The following is a 25,690-nucleotide window of genomic DNA, read 5'->3' on the forward strand; positions in this document are numbered from 1 at the left end:
TGGCTTGGCCCATGCCCTTCCACCAACGTAGCCACGGGTCAGGGAGAGCTAGAGTATCAAGAATCGTCAACCAACATACGCACATTGATCCCACTGGATGGCTATACGATCGATACAGAAGTTGGAGGGTTCCGAGTCTCTTCCCGTTGCTGTCCGGCCCCCGACGGGTCGATAGTCGAAACACAGCGCGTGGTGTTGTGTGAAATGGGCTTGGCTCTAGCGGAACTGGTCGCTTCAAGTCGCCTAAAGGGGTACGTACCCTTTGGAGCTCTGGCCATGAAGTAAGCAAACATTCAACACTCGTAATTCCACGCGCACGCCAGACTTTCCAATCTCGCCTGCTCTGGCGAGCATGCATCTCGTCTGGTGCAGACCGGAAGACGGCATTTGGACATCACCAAGGCTTGGCGCTACCCCAACTGCTGAGTTTTCATCCTATCAAGCGATGGTCAGACTTAAACCGCTCAAGTGTCGGTCGAGGTCGAGAGGGTAAGCTCATACGTAGTACCGACTTTTCGAAAATCCTTACGCGGGATATAAATGCAGCGGTAGTTCATGTTCGAGTCGGCAATGGTACCGGCTATTGTGAAGAGGACCCTGATTCCCTGATCCTCAGCACGTGGACAGGCAGGTGAGAGGCGATCACCGGGGCCCTCGTGCGCATCCCGCTGTTGAGCGGACGCCGTTCGCTGTAGGTGCATCGTGTCTCGTGTCGGCTGTTTCAAGTTGATAGATGGATCTTCAAGGTTTCAGAGTCTGCGCAGTGCAGGAATTGAGTTTGTTGGTTTTTGAATATCCCCGTCTCCCTATGAGGTTTAGCACGTACATGTAATAGATCCGGGATTGATGCCTGGAGTAACCATACCTTACACAACGCAAAGATCCAATCCGCATGGTGGATACAGCTTTGACATTTCTGTCACGTACCGCAGGGAAATTCCACAGACGGTCTCTTGTGAAGCCTGGGCTTGATTCAAGCCCCCAGCTATCACGTCGTCCACACCTAGGCGCTGTAATAGACTATTAAGTGGTCGCATGAATACCTAAAACATTTCAATATCCCACCCGTAGAGAATATTTCACACACTGTCTACTAGGCCAACAAAATAGACCAGCAGTTGCAGAAGCTCTGAACCACCCTTTGGAGCCTGGACTGGTGATCCTAGTGCAGGGGCTCTCTGAGGCTCTTCTACAGTATATCAATATCTTCTTGACACACCACTGGCCGAACGAGTTCTGCGCCCGCAGAGGGACTCATCTATGATCTCCCTGGCAGTTGCACTTGCAAGTGCCGTGATCCTTCTGGGAACCAAGTAGTTTCTGAATGTCTTCATGACTGCCGCGTGGTACGCTGATCATGTTCGCCTCCCCCGGTTTCTCTTTCGTCGGCGATCTCCGTTTCCGCCATGGGACCTGGCCATCAGACGGACTACTCGAAGATTATGCCACTTAGCGAAGGAGTGGCTAGTGTTCTGCACAGCCGGGTAAAGCCTTCACACTATCTCTACCGGATACTTTCACAGCTGCGTGCATGTAGAGTTGTGCACAAGCGACCCACTGGATTGTTCTGCTTCAATGGGTGTGTGTAATCTATGTACCAGTAGATACCAGACATCTTGCGTACAGATATCCGCATCTGGGAACGGCTTGCCCTTGACATATGGTCGTTGACAATCCCAGCGGCACCGCATCGCCGACCTGGTGGCTGCACTCTGGTAGTTGCCTCATCTCCCAATGCAGTAGCTGAAGTACCGTGCTGCATACCGCTTTAAGGTTTTGGCATTGAACATAGGCTTTCTGGCAGTTCGGCTCATGAACGAGAGGCTCCAAGGCGCGGGCTGTGTTGTGCTTCTCAGGTAGTTTACTACTGCCGTCTATGGTCTGCCAACCCCAGCTCGCATTCATACACTCTTCTTCCTTAAGCCCTACTGAGAATCGTTGTCCCCTTCCTCGAGTCTAACTCGACAGGATCGAGACAAGTTCCCAGCGCTAGCAGGGTGCATCTCCATACCTGGGAAAAATGTACCGTCCAGACCTGCATGCATACACTACGAGATCCGTAAATATTGTCCAACAGTTGATATGATCTCGTAGTATATGCATGATTTTGAGGACTGGACAGTACATTTTGCCACAGAGCGAGTTGTGCCTCACGCAATACGAGACCATGTGCATGATCGAGAGCTGGTGAGCCGACAATCATACGAAAATCGACATTCGTCTGGTGTGGGATCCCGCTAGCTCAGAAAAACGTGCATCAGTGGAGACGTCACATGTGGTGTTGTTGTCAGTGTTGGATGAACTTGTTGCTTGCATGTGGTCTGAGCCTTGCAAGTCCCGCCAGACTCAGAGCATGCTGATGCGGCCGGGCCGTGCCAATCACCAGGCATGCACTTTCCGAGGACGTGCATTCAACACGAAGCCATCAATACAACCGTATGCCGCCTGTTCCAAAGGACAGATTTTGGTGAAGGCTAGGAAATGTCGCTGACGCTATCTGTGTCGCTTTGACATGGCTGGGTTGGCGGGTCTGTAGCTGGACATTTTGGATTGATCGAGCATGTAATCAACTACAACTACGCTTCCACAAACATGTAAATGGAAACTTGAACTCGAACCAACTCGCTTTCTTTCATCAGACCTTCAGCCATTCCCAAGACAAGAACTTCACTACCAGGTATGTTCAAGCTTGAATTGGAATTTGGCCACCCAGAAGCCTCGAGTCGTTGCATGGCTGGCCCACACGAAACGTGGTCGACATGAGGGTGTGGCGACTCACGAGGAGTTAGCCAATGAATAGCACTCACGCCGAGTTCAACGCGATGTAGATCTACGGCCATCCACGATTCCTGCATGTGGATATCTGTCGCATCGTTCAATGTTCGGTGCCTTCTCTGGTCTCAGGCTGGTGATCGGCGTCAATCAGCGGAGACGTTGGGGATCCTCCTCTATCCTCACACCCCATCTACTCCAAGTCTGACCCTTGCATCCCTGTCGCTTCCATAGCCCCCTCCCCTGCCTGCCAGGCCCAGATCCGCCTTGCCTGACTGCCTCGCCTTGCCTCGTCAGGTCGGTTGCGCGCATTGCTGAATAGCTCGCAGGGTGCGCTGCGAGCCTGCGCTGCTGTCCTGGCGGCTCTCGTCGTGTCCGAACGGTCCCGTGTGGTTTGTCGATCTCGATCCTGGCGAGGTCCAGACGTCCCATCATGCACAATTCACATTGGCCGTGATCCATCGTCTGCTTTTAGACGAGACGGGCCAGACTAAACCCTTTAATGATACTCTGATTCCCTCTGTGCTCTTCTTGGGCACTACTTACCCTTCCCTTCCTCCCCGCGTCGCCGTCGTCCTTCAACATGCCATTCACGACTGAACTATGGACGCCTAACACGACTTCCACAGGGAGCTCCGGAATGACCAAGATCAAGAGATCCTCCTCGCCGCTGGCACCCGCCCCCAAGAAGCCATCGTTGGTGTCCTCGTCGTCAGCTTCGTCCTCGTCCGCCACGAGCATGCCAAACTCGGCACTGCCCCCTACACGCGAGCTGCGGTCAGAGGATGACTGGACAAAGGTCACGGACCCAAAGGAGAAGAAGAGGATACAGAATCGAGTCGCGCAACGAACATACCGTGAGTGCAGACCGGCTGCTACTTTACAGTAGTCTACATATGTTGCTGGAAGCTTGAGCTGTGCGTGCTGACTTGACTTGGGGCACGAGCAGGCCACCGCATGAAGGCGCGTCTGGGCGAACTCCAAGCCCGCCTCGAGAGCCACGAAGGGCGTCGATCGCAAAGCGTCGATGCCGTCGACACGCCAGCGATCGCGATACCAACGCCTGCTCTCGCCAACGAGGGTTCCGTGTCGCCTACCGCCGTGGGGACGCTGGCGGACGCCGGCATTGATCAGATCCCGCACCACGCGCTGCCGCCCCAATTCCTCGCTCACCAGCAACCGCAGCCGAACCTGTACGAGCAGCCCGTGGAGGACCCTGAGAACTCCCTGTTCCCGCGCGTGGCCGGACCGCACACCATGATCATGTCCAGCCCAACGCCATCACATCGCTCCTCAACCACACATGGGCTCCTCTCGCCTCCAACCAACGCCGACCCCGCTGCCAATGCCAGTGCTAGCAGCGCCAATGCGGCCCAGGCCGCCGCCCCCCTGCAGGATCCGAGACAGGAAAAGCAATCAAAGAACTTTATGGTGGATTGTCTACGGTTCCAGTCCCAGCTCATGAGCCGCTTGCAGAATCTGCAGCACGAGACTGGCTTCACTACATTCCCGCAACAGCAGCAGTCACAAGCCTCCATGTCCAACCCTGCGGCCCAGCAAGACCAGGCCAACGCCCTAAACACCTTTGCAGATACGGATGCGACGATGGGATTTGACACTGCCGTGGCTAATGTCAGTGCCCCTTTCCATTCAGCAGCAGAGATGTGGAAGAACGAAGGCATCAAGCTGCACTCGCCCGATAGCGCAATATTCCACTCCTTGCCATCCACAGGGTCATCCATTGGGGCAAACATGGCTCTACCAACCGCGACCGCCACGGCTACCGTCCCAGGATCCGACGTGAGGACGCGTCGGCCAGCCCCGAACGTCTCCCTCGACGAGCGCTTCGAGTGCATCATGGAGCAAGTGGAAGCAGCGGGCTTTGAGAACTTTGACGCCATGGTGACAGCCTACTACACGCAGAGCTTCAGCCCCACGTCAGCGTTGGCCGACGAGCAGCGTCTCTCGCGGAACAGACGCCTGCCGCAGGTCATCTCAGACGTCCACGCGGCCGCGTCCGGCTCGTGGTCCGAGTGGGAGCGTAAGGGGTTCCAAGACGCGATTCTCCGCACCGCCGAGGGCATGCTCACGAGCGAGGGCTGCGACGCCCGGCAGTCGCTCGGCAGCAAGGTCGCGCAGCTCGTCGAGGCGCAGGACCTGGGCGACGCCACCAAGGCGGCCGGGGCCAAGGTGGAAATGAAGCGTACGGTGCAGGAGCAGCTGCCCAACGCGTGGGCCGTGACCATGGCCCTGGCGGCGGACACACGGCACGCGTGGCAGAGTGACCGCTCCAACACGGCGCTGGCCACGACGCTGCTCCTAAACTTTGCCGGGCGTATCTCCAATGAGCAGCTCCTCCGACTTGTCGGCACATGTCTGTGAGTGAGATGGCAAAAGATGGAGAAAAAGAATAGATAATTGCCGACGCTGCCTGCCGTCGATGAGACCATGCTGCGCTCAGCTGAAGCGCAATGGTACCTCGGACATGCAGCCTGTCAGCACCATCACCGACCAGGTGAGGGCGGTACCGGGCGCAGTGGCAGCTTCACGCGCCGTCACTACCATCAGCCCGACGGCTACGCAGAAACCGACGTTGATACCTGTGTACCTGCTCTCGCGTACCTACCGCACCGTCCGCGCTGCGAAACGTCTAGGGTGGTGGTCAGCGGCGGCTTGTGACGGAACACCCCTACTATATTGCTGGCGCTTTGACCAGCTTAGTCTTTTCAAGAGCAAGAGACACTCCCGTCACGAGCATCCACTTTTGGGGGCGGTGAAGGGGGTCATCTGAGACCAATACTGGAGCGGAGACGTCATGTCCGAAAGGCGGTGATGTCGACAGCGGAGAAGCTGGTGATCCAAAGTCAAAGCGATGATTCAAATGCAGCGTTCTATTTAGCGTGGTCGTATTGCGAATTGATACCCCTAATGGATGACAGTAACAAATTGGTTCACGCTCACATGTCGTCGTCTATGACTCTTGGCAGTATGAGATCCCTGAGACTAGCAAAATCTTGGCGATGGTACCCGTGTCTTGGAGTAAACTATTGACGCCAGCTGTACGTTTATTATTCCGTACCTGATTCAAACCCCCGTCCCTCCTTTATTGAGCCCTCGCTGTTGAGACATCGGCTTGTCATAATCGCCCGAGGGAACGGGTTCAGCCCGTAACCTTCATTTCGCATTTAGCTAGACGGAACACACCGATATCACAGAATGCGACGCCAGCTTAGGCAATTACCCATCGAGCTTCACCTCCCCAGTGTCAAAGGAAATCTGAGCGAGTGGCAAAATTTATATTTCAGATCATCTGAAACGACACGCTTCGTTCAACGCCACCACCCAGACTCCCAAATCCCAATCGACAAGTTCTCCCAGTCCCAGTCCGCAGCTGTGCGGCCAACACCAAGGCCAAGGGCCGAGCCAAGATACGCCCTTAAGCGCAGCCGTTTTAGGAGTCAAAAAACTCCATGAACTACTCCAAACCCCTGCAGCCACGTTGTCATCAGTGTCTTGCGCGCAGCAGCTTCTCGCCTGTGTCGTTGGACGACAACTGCACAAAGTGTCGATTATCATAATTATGTATAGTATTTTGTTTCAAACGTTAGCTAAGACGCCCCGTAGTACACTTATTTCTACGATACGTGGCTAGGGCGTGATATCGCTAACTGTTTAGCTGCAAGATGCTGGCCAAGTGTGGTACCCAGGCGGCTGACTTCTTTTATCATCCGTGCACGATTGACCAGTTAAAACATAGCATTGATACGCTAGCACGGCCGCTACGCTAGGACAGGTAAAGCTAGTCCGTAAGTGACCACGTTTCTCGGCGCCAAACTCTACGCGGTATTTAGAAAGGGGGGAGGTTCGCCCGTAATAACGCAAGCCGACCAACCCACCAGTGAAAGCCCTTTTGACATACGCAGACACCATGTTTCCTGGTGGCCCCAACCCGTCCAAGCCACAGAGTGCGCCAGGCACGACAAACCTGCCACTCGTCCTCATCCACGATGGGGGCGGCACATCGTTCGCCTACTTCCTCCTGGGCGAGCTGGAGCGCGACGTGTGGGCGATCCACGACCCCAACTACTGGCAAGGCAAGACGTGGCCCGGCGGCATGGACGAGATGGCCAGGCACTACATTGTGCTGATGCACAACGCCGGCATCCGGGGCAAGATCCTCCTCGGCGGCTGGTCGCTGGGCGGCCTGCTTTCCATGACCATTGCGCATCTCCTCGCGGACGACCCGACGGCTCCCTTTTCCGTCGCAGGCACCGTCCTCATCGACACCCCGTACCACGTGCCCAACGCCGAAACGGGCGTGCGCGACCCGGACATGAGCAACCTGCCCAAGCTGATCCAAAAGTCCCTCCAGAACTGCGAAATTTATCTCGAGCACTGGAGAGTGCCCACCTTCTCTGGCCCTGCCCATGGCGGGAAACCTGTCCGACTGCGTGGACTGCCCGGTGAGCCTGAGCTGCAGCCAGGCCAGTACCTGCACACGCCCGTCGAGGGCGAGCCGAAGGTGAAGCAAGGGCAAAAGTACGAATTCCTTGAATCCTCTGCGAAGCCCCTCGCACCGGCGCCACCTGGCGTGTTGCTACGCGGCCTGCGGCGGTCGGAGACCAAGTCGGGGCAGACAGAGGAGTGCACCATCGACATTTTCCGCGACGACGAGTTGCTTGGCTGGGGAGGGCGGTATCCCGACTTCATCAAGGCTACATATGACATTGAATCAGCGCATTTCGACATTTTCGACCAGCTTGATGAGAAAAAGGCGAGTCTTCACCACAGTACCCTGCGTTGCTTCATTCACAACTGCTGACTGGGAGTAGCTGGAAATTGTCACGGATAGAATACGACAGGGCGTCGAGCTGCTCGAAATGCTGTACAAGTCGAGTCAATAGCTAGAGAAAGGCAATGAATGAAGCGCCTTGCGCTTATTCTTTCCTCATGCTTTGTATATATCTTTGCAAGTATACAAGATATCTATCAAATCACTTCAACTAGGTGCATCTGTGGACGCTGAGCTACCCTATACATGCTCCTACGAATCCCGCAGGGTAAACGGCGTGTGCCTAACAATTTCTTCGGGAAAGTACGATCTCGGCGGGGTCGATTAACGGATTTGCTGCCGCGGGGGCATTTGTAGTTGTCCGCGCATTTGGAGCAATGATTCTTGCTCTAGGCCTTAGACAATGCTCCAAAGCTTTGATCTGTCAAAGGATTAGTGTCTCTTCAGACTTCACGTCACCGTTCCCGTCATTCTCCGCGGCGAGTGAGTGCAGCCAAGACTGCCAGGCTGCTCTTATCACATGAGACGCGCTGGTGACTCTTACGTGAGAGCGGGGGACATTGAGCCAGGAAAATGAAACCATCCACTTCAGTCTTGAATACTTAAACCATACTCTGCGTACTCTCGCTCAGTTTGATTGAGCCTCATCAGTGATCAATCCTCCATCTGCTGCTGCCGCCGCCATCATGCCCTCTCGCCCCATCACCGACTATGGCGCCCTGACGTTCGACTGCTTCGGCACGCTCGTCGACTGGGAGACGGGCATCTACAACATGCTGCTTCCGCTGCAGAACCGCCTGCCCGAGTCGCACCCACACTACAACGACCGCATGGGCTTCCTCAAGCTCTTCATCAAGAACGAGGGCATCGTCCAGCGCGCCGACCCCGAGGGCCTCTACCCGGACATCCTGGCCAACACGTACCGCGCCATCGCCAAGGAACTCGGCGTCGAGTCCAAGGACGACGAGGCCGCCGCCTTTGGCAACGCGGTGGGCGACTGGCCCGTCTTCCCGGACACCCAGGAGGCCCTCCAGCGCCTGCAGAAGCACTTTAAGCTCGTCATCCTCTCCAACGTCGACAAGGCCTCCTTTGGCCGCGCCCTCACCAACCAGCTGCCCAAGATCCAGTTCGACGCCATCTACACGGCGCAGGACATTGGCACCTACAAGCCGAACCCGCGCAACTTTGAGTACCTCATCGAGCACTGCGACAAGGACCTGGGCGTTCCCAAGGACAAGATCATCCACACGGCCTACGCGCTGCCGCACGATCTAGTGCCCGCCCACAAGGCGGGGCTCGCCAGCTGCTGGATCGAGAGGGGCGTCGACGTGCCCGCGGCCTGCGGCGGTGGGCAGCCTGATCAGTACCCCGCCGGTGCGCTGGGCTTTGAGTGGCAGTTTAAGACCATGAAGGACATGGCCGACTACGTGGACTCGTTGTGAGGGGGAGAAAAAGGATGGGAGACGGCCCTGTTGATCCAAAACTGCATGCCTGGAAATACTGTACATAACAAAATACACCTACATAACAGCTCACAAATTAAAGTCAGATAAAAATTTGCATCTGTAATCACCATGGTCAATTCATCTTTTGCTCGCCGACCAGGCTCGCAGCACGCAATCCATGCACAACATCGGGATCCGGTCGCCACCGAGCAGAGTGGCCCGAGGCGCAGGCCATGCGAGACGCATCCTTCGAGCGTCGAGTGGACGACTGGCCAAATCCTTCGAGAAAGGGGGGACAAGCTGGCACCCAGTGGCCCCATGACTATCTCGGTAAGGTACGGTAAGGCTGACGGTTGGCAACATGAACTCTTGGATCTCGCGTACCTGAAACCCTATCGTAGAAACGCAGAGGCTGACGTCCAGAAGTCCCTCTCGCGTACACACCTCTCTAGCGTCCAAGTGCCGTGCACACCACATTTTGGGATTGCCACCCAATCCTGCAGCTGGCCCCCTCCCTCGTATCTCAGACAACCCACCTTGTTTGAAGGATGGGAGTGGGGATATGCAAGTCCAAGATCGCCCATGAACGGACGGAGAGGACGCAGGTCACAAATGCCCAGTGACGACGTGGCGCAGCCAGCGAAGCACTAGAGCTAGTGCACCAACCGCTGGAGCCCTCCCGCGGGCCGCCAGCTACCTGCAGCCGTGTGAGATGATTGGCCAGACGTCAAACTGCCCTGGACTTTGAACGTGAAGGCTACGAGTTTGGAGTTTGAGTCTGAACACCCTTCTCATGCGGTTCAACATGGTGAAAAGCGTTGGCAGATGATTCAAGAACTGTGTATTCAAAAGGTCGTTCATCATGAATGTCTCTGTCCAGCAGAGAGTGAAATCAGTTGGGGGGTGTTGCTAGTTGTCATCTCCGCCAAGTACCAAGAAAGCAACAACAGATATATACATTGCCAAACCAAAAGTCAACTTTTTTTTTCTACTGGGAGAAAAAGTAAAAAAGAAAGCAATGCCCAAACAAAACGCCAAATGTCAATACACAGCCACGCCATCAAAAGTCCAGCTCATTGGGTCCTCGGCAGGAAAAGGGGAATCTCCATCTTCTTCACCTTGTGTGGTATCTTGGAGTCAATCTTGCTCGAGATATGACCCTCGTCGACCGGCTTGCGGGTGAAGAAGACGAGCATGTCCCGGGTGGCGTCCTGAGTCAGGTCCTCCTGGTACACGGGGCTGAGCGAGTGCTTGTTCTCGTGGTCGAGGATCATGAGCGTGTCGAGCAGCTTGGTGTGCTGGACGCGCGCGCGAATGTTCTCCGGCTTGGCGTCGTTGAGCGGGATGCCCGTCTGCTCGTGCATGGCGTGCATAAAGGTGACAGCCGAGTCGGAGCGCATGTTCCTGTGGCCGAGAAGGGTCGTCATCGTGTGGTCGACGCCATCCGAATGGATGCCCTCGAGCGCAGGCTCGCCCAGAATCTCCTGGTTGGTCGTGGTCCGGAGGTGGAAGAGCGTCAGGATGTTCTTGTTGACGTCGTAGTCCAGCTTGGGACGGCGCGCCATCTCAACCCCATGGACGACCATGCCCTTGAACACGAGGAGAGCCTGCAGGACCGTGTTGAGCTGCAGCTCATCGTCAATCTCGTCAAAGCGCCGGATCTGGCCCGAGTCGTACCGCTTAAAGTCCTCCTCGGCCGACAGCGCAAAGGGCTGGAACTCGAGGCGGCGGACGCTCTGGGTGTCGTAGTCAAAGCAGAAGCGACCGTTGCGGGTCTTGCGGAAGGGGAGGGTAGGGTCATATTGGAGTCCGTCCGCAGTCTGGGGCAGAGCCTCGAGATCCTCGCGCGTGGCGCCCAATCCCAGGCAAATGTCAATCATCTCCTCTGCCGGGACCCAGACGAAGCGCTTCTCGACGTAGTCCTTGCGGATGGCCATGACCTTGGAGATGGCCTGGTAGAACTCGGGCTTGCGGGACTCCTCGAGGACGTTGAGCTGGCCAGCGGGCACACGGGGGAGTGTCGACGTCGGGGCGGCGGTCGTGGGTTTCGGTCTGGGAGCCATGCCAGCCGTCATGAACTCGGGAAGACCGGCGCCGAGTCCAGCAGGCTGAGTCGTGGCATAGACGGCCTTGTCCTTGGTAGAGGCGTGGATCCTGTTCACGCGCTGCTGTCCTGCGAGACTGTTGCTAGCACCAGCCGCGGCCCGGCTCGCCGACCGAAGCAGCTTAGAGGAAGCACGAGCGGCCCTCTTACTTGGTGCGAGATACGACATGTTTGATTAGTCTTGTATTTCTGCTGCTGATAGTAGAACAGACAAAAATGGCTCAGGATAGCCGTCAGGAGATTTTCTTTTGGAGAAGGAAAAGAAAGGCAGGAATTGATAAAGGCTCAGGATAGCCTGTGAGATCAGGAAGAGAGATGTAGTTCAGGAAGATGGCTCAGGATAGCCCTCTCGTGTGTCAGTGGTTGGCTCAGGATAGCCGCCAGATGCTGTTCAGGAGCTGGCTTTGTAAAGTGTAACGGCAAAAAGACCAATCGGTAGCCCCAATCAGTTAGTAAACTTAATTGTTTTGTGTGTAATAGAAGAGAGGGAAAGCGAGAGACGAGGGTTCATCATGTGGTCGGGATGCGTCCCCTTTGTATTCGTTCCGGCCTTGCCACGGCCCAATGCAGGCAGGAAGAGAAATAACAACGAGCAGCCCGTCTTCCGATCAACTACACCGCATTGGCCATGTTGTCCAGTCTTCTGAACGTCGGTGCTATTGTGCTATGGAGCATGCTACAGCCAGGATTATGCATAGGCCGATCGTAGGCGGCCCCAGGGCGAAACCTCGTACCGGGGTGGTGATCTGATGTCAGCCCACTCATTCTCCCGGCTGGTGTCTTAGTCGAGAAGAAGGGTCATAAGAACAAATTAGCCACCAATTTCTGGCTACGCGCCCCTAATGCCTGTATGAGGCGTCGGTTGGTGATGGATGTGTGGGGTTGTGTCGACTGTCGAAAGTTGAAACACGGCTCTGGTTGGGCTGACCAACATCGTGCTCCTTTGCCAGTTAGTGTGACTACATCGTTGGAAAACCCATGGGAAATTTTCCATTGACGTGCGGTTCACGTGGGCTGCCATGTCCATGCTGCTAGGCCCAGTCTCCATGGGGCATCGAAGTCATGGTGCGTCCAAAATGCCGGTGGATGTGCGTCATCTGCGGCTACTTTTGGATCTCTTAGCTAGAGCCCACTTCCTTCGCGCCTTGATCCTTCAAACTCGATCAACAAGTCCACAAGCAGTCGTGCCAGGTCGCACGCGAGCATTCTTCAATTTCAGGTAATGAAGTGGAAGGCGGTCTATAGAACCATGATGGCGATGATCACCTCTACTCATACTGTAGCTGTGAAGTTCATGCTCTAGCTTTCCCAATTTTCCCATGTTGGAATTTTGGAATGCAGTTACTCGGGCACTTGACGGTCATCAAGCCATTGAATGTCGAGAGAGCGCAGGTAAGCGGAGTCCACAAAGGCATACAAACTCACGCCCATCGCCATGCAATGCTGCCACGCCTAGGTTCCAACGAATCTCTGGCGAGAAACCTCACGTATGCGGTGTGAATTCATCGCCTTCAGTGCTTCATTCAACCCATCGCCCTGGTCAAGATTAGCAGATGATCCATGTCAAGATTCAAGTTCCACTCGCAAGAGTCAAGAACGCACCTCGTAAAATGCCCGAGAACTTTTGCAAGCTTGCGTTCTGCAACGATACTTTTGTGGCCGACTATAGCCGCTTTGGCCTCGTGTGAGCCTTTGTAGACCGATGCAAACTGAAAGATGTCGCCCAGAGACGCATACAATTTTTCGATCGCTCAAGGCAACGAGCTGCAGCAGCGCAGTCAGTTTCCCTTTCATCCGCCGGCCGGAGGAGGCCGTCACAGCCGTTTGTTAATAGTATGCTTGTTAACAAGCAAAATTTTAGAGATCTTCTCTATCCGGCCTGAAGTTCTGAACCGCCAGCTTCCCTTGCGTGGCTGCAGCCAGTGGTAGTCGGGATGGTGACTCGTGAGAACGCTTCAACCGGCTCTGAGTAAGACTGTAACACTCGCAAATACCCACACTGCGTCAAAGATCGACCCATCTTCTCCACTTTCGAGAAGAATTCCCCATTGCGCCAGAGCGAAGATCAGCTACAGCTGACATCTGGAAACGCCCCGCCGCGCGGGGCCTTTCGGAGACGGAGGCCAGCACCAGCTCGCATCATCGAGCATGACACCGTTGCCGGTGCCGACTGATCAGCCGACACGGATGGCCGCGACGCGGGAGACGCTGTGGAGTGGAAGACGAGAAGATGTTTCAGGACGAGCTACACACTATGTTCATTTCATCAAATTTGGTTGAAGAAATGCCTTGAACGCATAGGTCATTTTGCCACGGAACGCTTCCGCGGGAACGCCGCCGCGCCGCCGCGGGCAAGTGCCAATGCAGTTGGAGGGGTTGCCGAACTGGTGCTGACAAAATAAGATGTGCTGTTTCACCAATTCACTGCCCAACTCTAGCAGCGCGTGTTGAAATCTATTTGTCTATCTAGCGTCCTTCATCCTCCTCTCCTGGAGTCCAATAGCCTTAAGGCCTCTTCTTCATCTATGCCGTGGTTGCCTCTTCCCCTTGTCATCATCACCCAGCCATCCATCAACTTCAGTTTCCGAGGCTGTCACTATTCCCTATCTCCTTCACTGACTATTAAAGACATTAAATAAAGACACAAAGCAAACATCTCGCCTGGATGAGATTGGACATATCCTGATGCCATCTGATCCCCTTGAGCAAGAACACACCCTGTCCCATTCCCATTCCCATTCTTCTTCGGCAGTGTAATACAGGAAGGAAGGAATTTTTCTATCAAATTCGCAATGGCTCACTCTGCTACTTCCACCAACACCATTAAGCAGCAGCAACAGCAGCAGCCCACTCTCAAGCTCAGAGCTGACGCTCCAGAACCGCAGCAAGATCAAAGCATCTTCCCAGAGGGTACTGCCCTCGCTGACCTGAGCCGTGGGCCCAACCCTCTACGAGGTGAGTTGCGAAACCAAACAGGGGGAGGTCTGCTCATCGTCAAGGAATCCCCACGTTCGACAACCATGACGAGCACCGTAGGCACATTGCGCTGCACATGGCTGCCGTCTTCCGCAACTGGGCTCGTGTCGGCTTCACAGAGGGCATCTCTGGTCACATCAGCGTGAAGGACCCTGAGTACGACAACCTGATCTGGATGAACCCTATTGGAAAGCACTTTGCCCTCCTCAACGCCGGTGACATGATCTGCCTCGACATCAACACTGGTAAGATTGTCGGCGGTAACAGGGTAAGCTTTGCTAGATGCAACTATTGCCAGCAGCCGATGAACTGATTCAACTCTGACAGACACGGCCTTGCAACAACCCCGGCTTCTTCATTCACTCTGAGATTCACAAGGCCCGCCACGACATCAAATCCATCTGCCACGCCCATAGCATCGCGGGTCGCGCATGGTGCGCCTTCGGCAAGCCTCTTGACATGATCCAGCAGGACATCTGCGACGTCTATGGCACCCTCGCCGTGGACAATCAGTATGGCGGCATCGTCACCGCTGAGCAAGAGGGCCAGAACATCGCCAAGGCTCTGGGCCCCAAAGGCAAGGCCGCGCTGCTCATGAACCACGGTCTCGTCACCGTCGGCCACACCGTCGACGAGGCGAGTTTCCTGTTCGGCCTCGTGGACAGGAGCTGTGAGATTCAGCTCAAGGTCGAGGCGGCCTGTGGTGGCAACCCGGAGCTCAAGAAGCAGATCATCAGCCATGAGCTTGCGGAGGCGAATGCCAAGATGGCAGGAGAGAAGCACTGGCTGTATGAGGAGGCGCAGCCCGACATTGGTCTCGAAATTGAGCTTGGGGGAGACAGGATTATCAGTGGGATGGAGAACATCAAGATTTGGCCAGAGTACCTGCCCTGAAAGCGGGTGATGATCTGCATTTCGTTTAGAGAGGTAATGATGAGCGTTGTTTGACAGCACGTGTACATACAGAAGCTGAATTACGAGACATGAGTCGTGCACAATAAACACCATTGCAGAGCCGTCTGCGTTGGACATGGTGATCTTTCGTCCGCAAAGCTTCCTCGCTAGGTCCCAGTTAGCCATTCAAAGCCTAGGCGAAAGCAGCTTATTGACTCAAACTGTCACTAGCAGTCCCGGAATACAGCAATGACCTCGCCTCGTGGCTGGTCGACGCGTGAGCGGCAAATCCACATTGTCCGAGGGAAAGGCCAGAACCGGGGAGCAACCGTCCATGCTGCTATTCAGCAAATGTTGCCCGCGGGGTACCATGGGCTTTGTTTGAGCGGGTTGGGACAGCTGGAAGGCCTATTTGCAACGTCTTGCAGAGGCTGGCTGTCACATCCGCCGCTGGAGAGTAGTGACGTTTGCCTTGGCCTGTTTTGTTGGGCGAATGCTTGGCGAGATATGCGTAGTGGCAAGCATGAATTGATCAAGCAGCCTTGCAATCACTGAGCCGCTCGACCATCGCCAGTATGGGATAGTTATAGGGGGAAGAAGAAGTCACAACAGTGACGATGGAGCTGGGCAGTCTCCCACGCGGGAAGTGCAACCGACTAGAAACAAGGAAAAAATCTCAAGCTTGGGCCCTATTCCGAGCTCTAAAGCCTAATTGTGATTCGATCAAAACTCTTTCCAGGTCCGCGACGTGATCTAGCCGATACATCATCTCAAATTCAGAGAGGTGCAGGACCATACTGATGTCACCAGCCGACGAGGCTGGTCGTGGAATGATCGAGCCGATACGCAGTTGCAATAGCGCATTGGAGATCGTTTGAGCTGATCACGTCTGTGAAGCGGAAAAATACAAGAGGATGTTCGATGTCATGAAGCGCCCGTGTATTCTGCGGGCAATATGCGACGGGAAGCTGGATCACGTGATCGCAATTAAAGCCTGCGCGCCATGAACTTTTCGAAGGACGCGAACCTCTCCACCAGTTTGAGCCACGCCCTTTTCAAGCTCACAAGTACGACGCATTTTCTCTCCCAGGACAACAGAAATGCTTATTCTTGAGGAGCAGCGTTACATCCATGAGGATCTCGAGCGCTTAGAGCAAGGAATCGCCGACCGCATCCATGATGACCCTAAACATGTGAGTATCCCGGTCTTGCAGCCGGCGCGATCGATCCATACTAATAACACCAGATCCGCGATCGATTGAATCGCGACCACGAGGTCTCTCAACTACTTGATCAGATTCAAAATCAGTCCAGCAACCTCCTAGACATCTACAGAGATACGACAGGCGCGCGCGCTTCCGAGATTCAGCAAATCGGCTCAGGCGATTCGTTTGGGGAGTTCTACAAGCAGCTCAAAGACGTACGAGACCATCATGCGCGGTATCCGAACGAACAGGCCGAGAACTCGGAGCAACGATACAAAGTGCGACGGGCTGCGGAAGGAGAGCTCGTACCATCAATCGTCGATTCATTATTCTCAGGCGAGGAGGCATACGGGCGATTCTTCGACTTGACAACAAACCACGAACAGTTCCTCAACCTTCCGAATGTCAGGCGGCTGACATATCTGCAATATCTCGAGGTGTTCGACAACTTCACGCCGGGCTATGGTGGTGTCAAGAAGGCAGACAAGCTTACGGATCAGTACTTCAAGTATATTGGTGAACTAGCAAGCTACCTCGAATCCTTCATGCAGCGCACGCGGCCTTTGGAAAACGTGGACAAGGTCATGGAGACGTTCGGCCAGGAATTCGAAGCGGCGTGGGAGAAGGACGATGTTGAAGGTTGGCAGTCAGAGAAACCAACAGGGGGCGACACAGCAAAGGACCTGAGCACAGCTGAAGCAGTGTGGTGCGCCGACTGCGAGAAGGAGTTCAAGAACGAAAATGTCTACAAGAACCACCTGACAGGACGGAAACATATCAAGGCTGCCGAGCAACGGAAGCAAAGGTCAGCGGATACGGACGGGGCCGCCAACGGTACCGCCGGCCCCAGAACTTCGGCTGCAAGGTTGAAAGAGAAGGCTGTGGCTGAGCGTGAACAGCGAGTCAAGCGTCTGGCCAGTGCCATGAGCACGGAGCGAGGTGATACCAGGGTCAACGTGGAGCGAAAACAGGGCATGACGGAACGAGAGCGCCAACAAGAGCTTGAGAATCTCTTGAACGCGTCGGAGGAACAGCAGGAACAGCCCCGGGACGGCGAGGAGGACGCTGAGGATGGTGAGGAGAAAATTTACAACCCGCTCAAGCTGCCATTGGCCTGGGATGGCAAGCCGATTCCTTTCTGGTTGTATCGACTTCACGGTCTTGGTGTCGAGTTTCCATGCGAAGTCTGTGGTAACTTCGTTTACATGGGTCGCCGCGCATTCGACAAACATTTCAATGAGGCTCGCCACGTGTACGGTCTGAAGTGTCTTGGGATCACGAACGTCAACCTCTTCCGCGACATTACGAGGATCGATGAGGCTTTAAAGCTCTGGGAGAAGATCCAGCGTGAGAAGAAGAGAACAAAGGTTGACGAGGGAAGTGTTGTACAAATGGAGGATGCGGAGGGTAATGTGATGCCCGAGAAGGTGTACTATGATCTGCAGAAGCAGGGGCTTTTGTAAAATGTCTAGACATGGGAGTTTGGCGCTTCTAGATTTTTGAGAGGGAGTATATCGACCGGGATTGGGATCCCCAATATTATCAATAGGATCACTTCTACCATCAACTCTGTGAAATAACGGCTGCGGATGGGATTATGGGACAAAACGGCGTGCGTGAGCGTCGCGTGTTGAGCTTAGTCATCGTAAATGTGCTGCACTCATAGCCCAAACAAACAGCCCACCGCGCCGTACTCCATCCCGCATCCAACGATGTTTTCACATGGGTGGCACTGTGATGACCTCCGTCCTTCCTAAGCCGATACCTGCTCTGTACACTGTCTATGTACTTCGCTCGACCGTTCGCCATGCATCACTCTACATCGGCTCAACGCCAAACCCACCACGGCGTCTGAGGCAACACAATGGTGAGGCCAAGGGTGGCGCTGCCCGCACGAGTCGAGACAAGTTGAGACCATGGGAAATGATTGCAGTTATCTCGGGATTCCCAAGTTCCACCGCGGCGCTGAAGTTTGAGTGAGTAGTAGGCTGCGCGCACGCTACATGTTTGATAGTCGATTAATGAGCATAGATGGGCCTTGACAAATCCGCACCTGTCACTACACATACCCGATGAATCTCGCGTGGTTGTGTCTTCCCAGAAGAAGAGGAATGGCCGGCCTCGCCGGCCACCTCACAACCTGAAATCAATATTCTCCAACGTCTTCATCCTCACAAGCGTGCCGAGCTTCTTACGTTGGCCGCTCAATGTACACTTCTTCTCACGTGATGCCAAAAATGCTTGGGACAATTGGCTCCGCCATACGAACAAAGAGGTCAGAAGCGGACTTCGGATTTTCGAAGATTACAGCACCACCGAGGATGGCACGGTACGCGGTGTGGATGCCTTGCCCTTGGACTACGCTGCCCTCAAGCCACACGCGTCGAAGGCACAAGAGGTGGTGAACTTTGAGCGTCACGGGGACTGTGTGCACTGTGGCGAGCCGCTGGCACCAAGTAAGGGACTGTACCCAATCTGCCCTAACGAGAACTGCGAGGCGGTGGGCCATCTGGATTGCTGGGGGGGGAATGCCAAGGAGGTCGCCGCAGATGGAAACATCCTGCCATCCTCGTGCACTTGCCCCTCGTGTGGTGGGGAAATACGATGGGTTGATCTGGTCAAAGAGCTCAGCTTGAGGCTCAGAGGACCCAAGGACGTGGAAAAGCTTCTCGAAACGAAGAAGCGGAGGAAGAGAGCAGTACCTGTGGTAGATGAACTTGAATGAATGCTGGTAGTTCATTGAGGCGAGATTAGCTACCCTGCAGTTGGCGCAATCGATGCGTTTGTCGCAAACATATGTCCGTCCTCGATGGTTATGTCCAGGGGTTTCGCAATTTCAACTTGACTATTAGATTTGTTCGACTACTATCATGAATGAGGTTTTCGACTCCCCCGACAAAATCTATGTCCCCGCATGTGAGGGTTGTGAAGGCCCTCAAGCACATTCGAGCACAACTCCGTCGTACCAGAGACTCTATGGCCCATGACAGTCTTCTCGCCCTAATAGGAACAAAAGATTCCCATCGGAGAGTAAAACCTTTTCTTATGTGCATATTGATATCCAGTGCAAGTGCCTTGAGAATGGACGACTGGAATTGGTGGGCACGTCGGATGAGGTCTGAAAGCGGTCGGGAGTCGTCGCTAGTGGATCCCTAAGGCTTGCAGGAGCGCCGGGGGCTTACTCCGCCAAACATCACTGCATCAGAGACAATCTGCGAGGGTTGCCTCATACCCGAAGAGCAGGAAATTTGAACGACTTGACGTCGGCAGGGAATAAAAATTACTAAAGTAAATGAGCCACGAGGCTGCATTATTCAGGTAGGCTTTCCTGGCTTAATTCCGCCCCGCGAATAAAAAAGCAGTGTTTCCGGGATCGTCCACCGAGCTTCCCGCTGGGATCGGGGGGCAGCTCAAGTGAAGGTACATGATTTCTCACCAAGACAAGGCCTAACAAAAAGTATATCTACTTCTGTGCGTCGTTGCTAAAGTTCTAACGGCAAGCGCAATTCACCCACACTTGCACTCTGGCCCGGCCGAACGCCCACTTGCACGCTCCTGTCCCCCAAATCCAGGCTGCGATCGTTCCCTCACTCGGGACATCTACATCTGCATTTTCTCCCTCTTTTCACCCATGCTTCCTCCGTCCAACGACAAGCTGGCGGTCCCGATTCAAAATTTGCTGTCATCACCTCGACTCCTTTACGACGCAACCTTTCCCTTTTGCATAACTGGAAAGGAGCCAGCCACTTAACCGTGCATCGGACCACTCCATTCGTGGTCTCGTGTTAGTGCTCTTCGATCAAACCGCGCGTGGTGATAATCGACCAATCGTCCACTCGCCACACGCGTCTCTCTTGCTATCGACCCGAAAGCGCAAGTGATAAGACGACACAATCGGCGAGACACAGACAACTCTCGAAACGTATACGATATCCGACGCCCACGTCCAGAATTCCATGCTGAAATGCGATCACCGCAGCGACGATAGGACTGCCATAAAAGCATGAGCTGCGGCTCGCCGATCGACTCAACAACATTCATTTCTTGATAGCCTTGGTCCATTCGCCTGTATTTACCACCAGAGGGCGACAAGGCTCCACCAGGAATCGTCATGGTTTCAGCACCAGCTGCTAGCAATGCCGCCGTTGCGTCCACGATGAGCGCGAGGAGTTCTCCAGCAAGCAACACGCCCTCGCGAATGGGCGGCATGACGCGTTCAAAGGATAAGATCAGCGCCAATGGATACCATCCCACGAATCCTCAAAAGCCATTGAGCGCTCTCGTCAGCCCACCTCTGGACCTTACCTCGGTGGAGAGAAGAGGCCAGCCTAATGCTGCCCGCGAGCCTTTGAAGCCGAAGAATAGACCATTTGGCATACGAGAAGCACCATCGTACACGCCAACGGAAGAGGAATGGCGCGACCCTCTGACATACATGAAGAAGATTGCCCCCGAAGCTTCGAAATACGGCATTTGCAAGGTCATACCACCTGACTCTTGGAACCCCGATTTTGCGATAGATACCGAGGTTTGTGGACAACATCTTGCCAGCGCTGCTTATGCTGACTTGGGCACAGAGATTCCATTTTCGTACAAGAAAACAAGAGCTGAATTCGGTGGAAGGAAGTGAGTTTTCCCCTCAGCATGATAGCATGATATGTACAGCACTAAAGACCATAGGCACCAGAGCAAATCTCACCTATCTTGATGGCCTTTCAAAATACCACAAGCAACATGGCAACGCCAACCTGCACAGACTGCCCTACGTGGACAAGAAGCCACTCGATCTTTACAAACTGAAGAAAGCCGTTGAGTCGCGAGGCGGCTTTGAAAATGTTTGCAAGCTGAAGAAATGGGCTGAGATTGGGCGAGATCTCGGCTACAGCGGCAAAATAATGTCTTCACTTTCGACATCCTTGAAAAACTCGTACCAAAAATGGCTGTGCCCTTATGAAGACTATCTTCGACTGGCGAAACCTGGCGTACATCAACAGCTAGAAGCCGAGTACGGCGGGCCACTGACTCCGACTTCTGCCGTCACACCCGCTCAAAGATCTTTGGCTGACACGCCCATGAGGATGGCGGTCGACTCACCAGCACGACAGGCTACGGATGCCTTGCAAGCTGGGCTGAATGGACTCAAAAAAGAAGAATCACAAGACACCCCAATGTCTGATGCCCCACCTGCACCAGTCCTAGGGGCTCCTTCGAGTGGTTTTACCGCTGTCAACTCCGGCTTCACCAGCGTCAATCGGCCGAGCACAGCCGAGCAGCACGCAGCCACACCCGAGAAGCAGAATGGCAGCCCTATGCCAGCCGGCAAAGCCACAACAGGCGTGGCAAGCTCTGGTCTCGACTCGCCAGCCACCTTGCTGAAACGTCAATTAGGCACTGGCGGGGGCGCACCCGATGTCGCAACAGCGGCTGGAGAGGACGAGAACGACGGCAGTGACAGCTGCAATCGACGTAGCAAGCGCTTGAAAAAGGATGTGGCTCCCACTGTTGCAGGCTCATACATGTCACAATTCCGTCCTTCGGTGCCAAAAGTACCACGCGACGACGACGCGGGTCACATCGACGAGAAGTGTGGAAATTGTGGGCGTAGCGATGACACCTCTCAGCTGCTCTTGTGCGATTCCTGCGACGGCGCTTATCATAGCCAATGTTTGGACCCCCCTCTGAAGCGAAAACCTGACGCTGAATGGAACTGTGCTCGTTGCCTTGTCGGTGACGGGCAATTTGGCTTCGAAGAGGGAGGTCTGTATTCGCTTCGCCAATTCCAGCAGAAAGCAAACGATTTCAAGCAAGGATACTTCGAGAACAAGATGCCTTTCGACCACGCTCTGAATTGTCATCGACCGGTTACCGAGGAGGACGTCGAGACAGAGTTTTGGCGACTTGTCACCGACCTCGAAGAGACTACTGAGGTTGAGTACGGCGCGGACATTCACTGTACGACTCACGGCTCTGGTTTCCCGACGTTGGAGAAACATCCAACAAACCCCCACTCCGCTGATACCTGGAACCTCAATGTTCTGCCATTTCATCCCGAAAGTCTGTTCCGGCACATTAAGACAGACATTTCAGGCATGACCGTACCTTGGGTATACGTTGGCATGATATTTTCGACCTTTTGCTGGCACAATGAGGACCATTACGCATATTCGGCCAACTATCAACACTTTGGCGCCACAAAGACTTGGTATGGGATACCTGGAGAAGACGCCGAGAAGTTTGAGACCGCCATGAGGAATACAGTGCCTGAACTGTTCGAGACGCAGCCGGATCTCCTGTTTCAACTGGTTACTTTGCTGACACCCGAACAACTGAAGAAGGCGGATGTGAATGTGTACGCCATCGATCAACGCGCCGGCCAGTTTGTCATCACCTTCCCACAGGCATACCACGCAGGATTTAATCATGGGTTCAACTTTAATGAGGCAGTCAACTTCGCACCAAGTGATTGGGAGCCATACGGCCTGGCGGGCGTTGAACGACTTCAAAACTTTCGCCGACAGCCGTGCTTTTCGCACGATGAGCTACTCTGGACAGCTGCTGAAGGTACCGCCTCCTCGGGACTGACAATACAAACAGCCAAATGGCTAGCGCCTGCGCTTGATCGCGTCGTTCAGCGCGAGATAACACAACGAGGGGACTTCATCAAGAAGCATTCCGAGGCGGCAGCCCACAAGTGCTCACACTTCAGCGATAGCACCGAGAGTGCCGAGAAATGCCCCCTGCCCTTGACAGTATCGGACGACGATGTCCAAGATGAGGAGGAGCAATGTTGCGCCCAATGCAAAGCATTCGCCTTCTTCTCGCGGTTCAAGTGTGCCCAGACAGGCAAGGTCCTTTGCATTCTACATGCCGGCTGGACCCAGTGCTGCGAGCAATCGGAAATCGAGAGGTTCACCGGTGATGGCCACAGCCTGATTTATCGGAAGACCGACACGACGCTGCGTGAAGCCTCTGAACGAGTGGCCGAAAAGGCACGAGTGCCTGACGTCTGGGAGCAGAAGTATAACACTCTGCTTGACGACGAAGCTCGGCCGTCTCTAAAGTCGCTACGTACCCTTCTGAACGAAGGCGAGCGCATTGCATATGATATCGATGCAATTCCTACCCTCAAAGAGTTCGTCGACCGCTGCAATGATTGGGTTGAAGAGGCAACCACTTACCTTGTGCGGAAGCAGCAAAACCGCCGAAAAAGCGAAAAGGTCTCTCAAGGCAGCAGACGCAAGTCAACGGGTGCTCCGGCCCAGGACGTTAAAGAATCGCGAAGCGTGTCAAACATATTCCGGCTGTTAATGGAAGCTGAGCACATTGGTTTTGACTGCCCCGAGATCGGCCAACTCCAGGAGCGATCGGCCGCTATCAAGGCGTACCAAGAACAGGCGAGCCAAGCTTTGGCGAACAAGAATGCCATCTCGATCGACACGTGCACAGAACTCTTGGAGGAAGGTCGCAGCTTTAATGTGGATATCCCCGAAGTGGATCGCCTCAGCCGGGTGCTGGAGCAAATTCAATGGGATGAGAGGGCTGCCTCAAGTCGCAAGGTGCTCATGAGCTTACAAGAAGTGCACGACCTTATCTCGGAAGGCGAGCGGTTGGAGGTGCCTGCGTACAACGACCATTTGCAATACTGGCGCGAGCAGTTGCGAGCTGGGCAGGCTTGGGAGAGTAAGGCTCTCGAGCTCATCTCAGCAGAGTTCATCCACTTTCCACAGCTGGAAGCTTTTGCAGCTCAAGTCCAGGCCAATGCTCTCCCCGTGTCGGCCGAGACATTGCGCGCTATCGACCGTATCCTGTCCAAGCAGCGGGAGGCCCATCGACAAGCCTTGGACACTCTCGAGCGGTCGAAGAGGGAAAACCCCGCCGAGAGACCGAAGTACTCTGAAGTCATTGAGATGATAAAAGAATTCGAGGAGCTTGCGGCGAAGCCCAATGGCACAATAGAGATAGAGAATGAGCGCAAACGACACGAGGACTGGATGCGCAAGGGCAAGAAGTTGTTCGGCAAGTCGAATGCCCCACTACACATCCTGAAGAGCCACCTGGAGTACGTCTTGGAGCGCAACAAGGATTGCTTCGACCTCTACTACGATACGCCCCGGAATCCCGGGGAACCCGTGTCTCGCGAGGCGAGCCCAGATGGCGGCCCCAGCCGCTCAAGACAGGTTTTCTGCATATGTCGCAGACCCGAGGCTGGCATGATGATTGAGTGTGAGTTGTGCCACGAATGGTAAGTCTGTGTCGCATCGACCACCTGGTGCTGTGCGCTAACACTTTATAGGTACCACTACAAGTGTCTCAAGATTGCGCGTGGTAAAGTCAAGGAGGATGACAAATACACGTGTCCTATTTGCGACTGGCGCATGAAGATTCCCCGAGATGCCTCGAGGCCGAAGTTGGAAGATTTACATGCGTTGGTGGACGAGATCGCCGGCTTGCCCTTCCAACCCGAAGAAGAGGAAATTCTACGTCAGATCATTGATAACGCACAGCATTTCAGGGACCATATTGCGCGTCACTGCAATCCAATGCTGTCCACTGAGGCCGAGGTCGAGATACAGAGATTCTACCTGCGGAAAATCGAGGGCGCAGAAGTTCTTCTATCGTACGAGACAAACCTGTTTCGCCAAGAGCTGCACAAATGGTGCCCAGTGGCTCCGGAGGCCCCTCCGATACTCGAAGTCTCGCTCTCCACCCGGAAGCCTCGACCTACCAAACTGCAGAAGATGTTGGCCGAGTACGGGGTTGATAATCCAGATGATCTGCCTGAACATGCCAAAGGCAAGGCTAACAGCCTACGTCGCAAAGCCGCCAACGCTGAGGCTGCCGCGGCCGCGGCCGCCAGCCAGTCAGGTGGTTCTGCGCCAACAGGACAGGGTCAGCATCCACCTGGGGGTTCTGGATTCTTCCCTCATACCTCGCATCCGAGTGTGTCTGGTATCCCTGCCCCTTCAAATCCGTCGACATCACAGGCCGAGACAAGTATTTTCCACCCAGGCGACCCGATGGACATCGATGGTGGGGTACACCCTGCACTCCTTGGCGCTGGAGGTCCTCATCTGCATGTTGCTGACACGCCGAAATCCCTGGAAGAGCGATTGCTACAAGGCGAGGTCGACGATGTTGAGCTGCAGACCGAAGAGGGGAAGAGTAAGGCTCTCGAGATCCTCAGTCGGACCGATGAGGGGAGGCGAGAAGCCGAGCGCATCTGGGGTTCTGATGTGTGGGGGACACCGCATCGATCTATCAGCGACCAAGGCCGATCGATGACACCCGGCGATATCGATCCGATGATGAAGCACGATGACGGGAACGTCGATCAAATGTTTAAGGAGATGACGAACCAGGATGACGACGACGACCAGCAAAAGAAGCGAGACACTGTTGCGGACAGCCATAATGTGACAGCCGAGTCGCTGGAAAAGGAGCGCAACGGGCTTGACGCTATGTTAGATATGGATTAGGACTTGGGCGGGCGTTGCTAGAATAT

At 54.6% G+C, this 25,690-nt stretch overlaps 7 protein-coding genes across 7 annotated transcripts; 6 read left to right on the top strand and 1 right to left on the bottom strand.

The window, feature by feature from the left end:
* Window positions 1–3,355: 3,355 nt before the first annotated feature.
* On the top strand, window positions 3,356–5,154 carry J7T54_007958 (uncharacterized protein; the record flags this gene model as incomplete). Its single annotated transcript, XM_051502539.1, has 2 exons — window positions 3,356–3,629; window positions 3,719–5,154. The coding sequence occupies 2 exons, from the start codon at window positions 3,356–3,358 to the stop codon at window positions 5,152–5,154; spliced, it is 1,710 nt and encodes a 569-aa protein (XP_051365720.1).
* Window positions 5,155–6,700: 1,546 nt separating this feature from the next.
* On the top strand, window positions 6,701–7,594 carry J7T54_007959 (uncharacterized protein; the record flags this gene model as incomplete). The annotated part of the gene is made up of 1 exon (XM_051502540.1): window positions 6,701–7,594. The coding sequence occupies one exon, from the start codon at window positions 6,701–6,703 to the stop codon at window positions 7,592–7,594; it is 894 nt and encodes a 297-aa protein (XP_051365721.1).
* A 656-nt stretch (window positions 7,595–8,250) lies between these two features.
* On the top strand, window positions 8,251–9,006 carry J7T54_007960 (uncharacterized protein; the record flags this gene model as incomplete). The annotated part of the gene is made up of 1 exon (XM_051502541.1): window positions 8,251–9,006. The coding sequence occupies one exon, from the start codon at window positions 8,251–8,253 to the stop codon at window positions 9,004–9,006; it is 756 nt and encodes a 251-aa protein (XP_051365722.1).
* Window positions 9,007–10,082: 1,076 nt separating this feature from the next.
* On the bottom strand, window positions 10,083–11,282 carry J7T54_007961 (uncharacterized protein; the record flags this gene model as incomplete). Its single annotated transcript, XM_051502542.1, has 1 exon — window positions 10,083–11,282. The coding sequence occupies one exon, from the start codon at window positions 11,280–11,282 to the stop codon at window positions 10,083–10,085; it is 1,200 nt and encodes a 399-aa protein (XP_051365723.1).
* Window positions 11,283–13,905: 2,623 nt separating this feature from the next.
* Window positions 13,906–14,983, top strand: J7T54_007962 (uncharacterized protein; the record flags this gene model as incomplete). Its single annotated transcript, XM_051502543.1, has 3 exons — window positions 13,906–14,068; window positions 14,113–14,357; window positions 14,417–14,983. The coding sequence occupies 3 exons, from the start codon at window positions 13,906–13,908 to the stop codon at window positions 14,981–14,983; spliced, it is 975 nt and encodes a 324-aa protein (XP_051365724.1).
* A 1,100-nt stretch (window positions 14,984–16,083) lies between these two features.
* J7T54_007963 (uncharacterized protein) lies at window positions 16,084–17,651 on the top strand (the record flags this gene model as incomplete). The annotated part of the gene is made up of 2 exons (XM_051502544.1): window positions 16,084–16,176; window positions 16,230–17,651. The coding sequence occupies 2 exons, from the start codon at window positions 16,084–16,086 to the stop codon at window positions 17,649–17,651; spliced, it is 1,515 nt and encodes a 504-aa protein (XP_051365725.1).
* Window positions 17,652–20,386: 2,735 nt separating this feature from the next.
* J7T54_007964 (Lysine-specific demethylase lid-like protein) lies at window positions 20,387–25,664 on the top strand (the record flags this gene model as incomplete). Its single annotated transcript, XM_051502545.1, has 4 exons — window positions 20,387–20,716; window positions 20,766–20,814; window positions 20,869–24,430; window positions 24,482–25,664. The coding sequence occupies 4 exons, from the start codon at window positions 20,387–20,389 to the stop codon at window positions 25,662–25,664; spliced, it is 5,124 nt and encodes a 1,707-aa protein (XP_051365726.1).
* Window positions 25,665–25,690: the final 26 nt, after the last annotated feature.

The sequence above is a fragment of the Emericellopsis cladophorae genome (genome assembly GCF_022114955.1).
Source record: "Emericellopsis cladophorae strain MUM 19.33 chromosome Unknown NODE_3_length_1261782_cov_116_963312, whole genome shotgun sequence".
Classification (NCBI taxonomy): Eukaryota; Fungi; Ascomycota; class Sordariomycetes; order Hypocreales; family Bionectriaceae; genus Emericellopsis; species Emericellopsis cladophorae.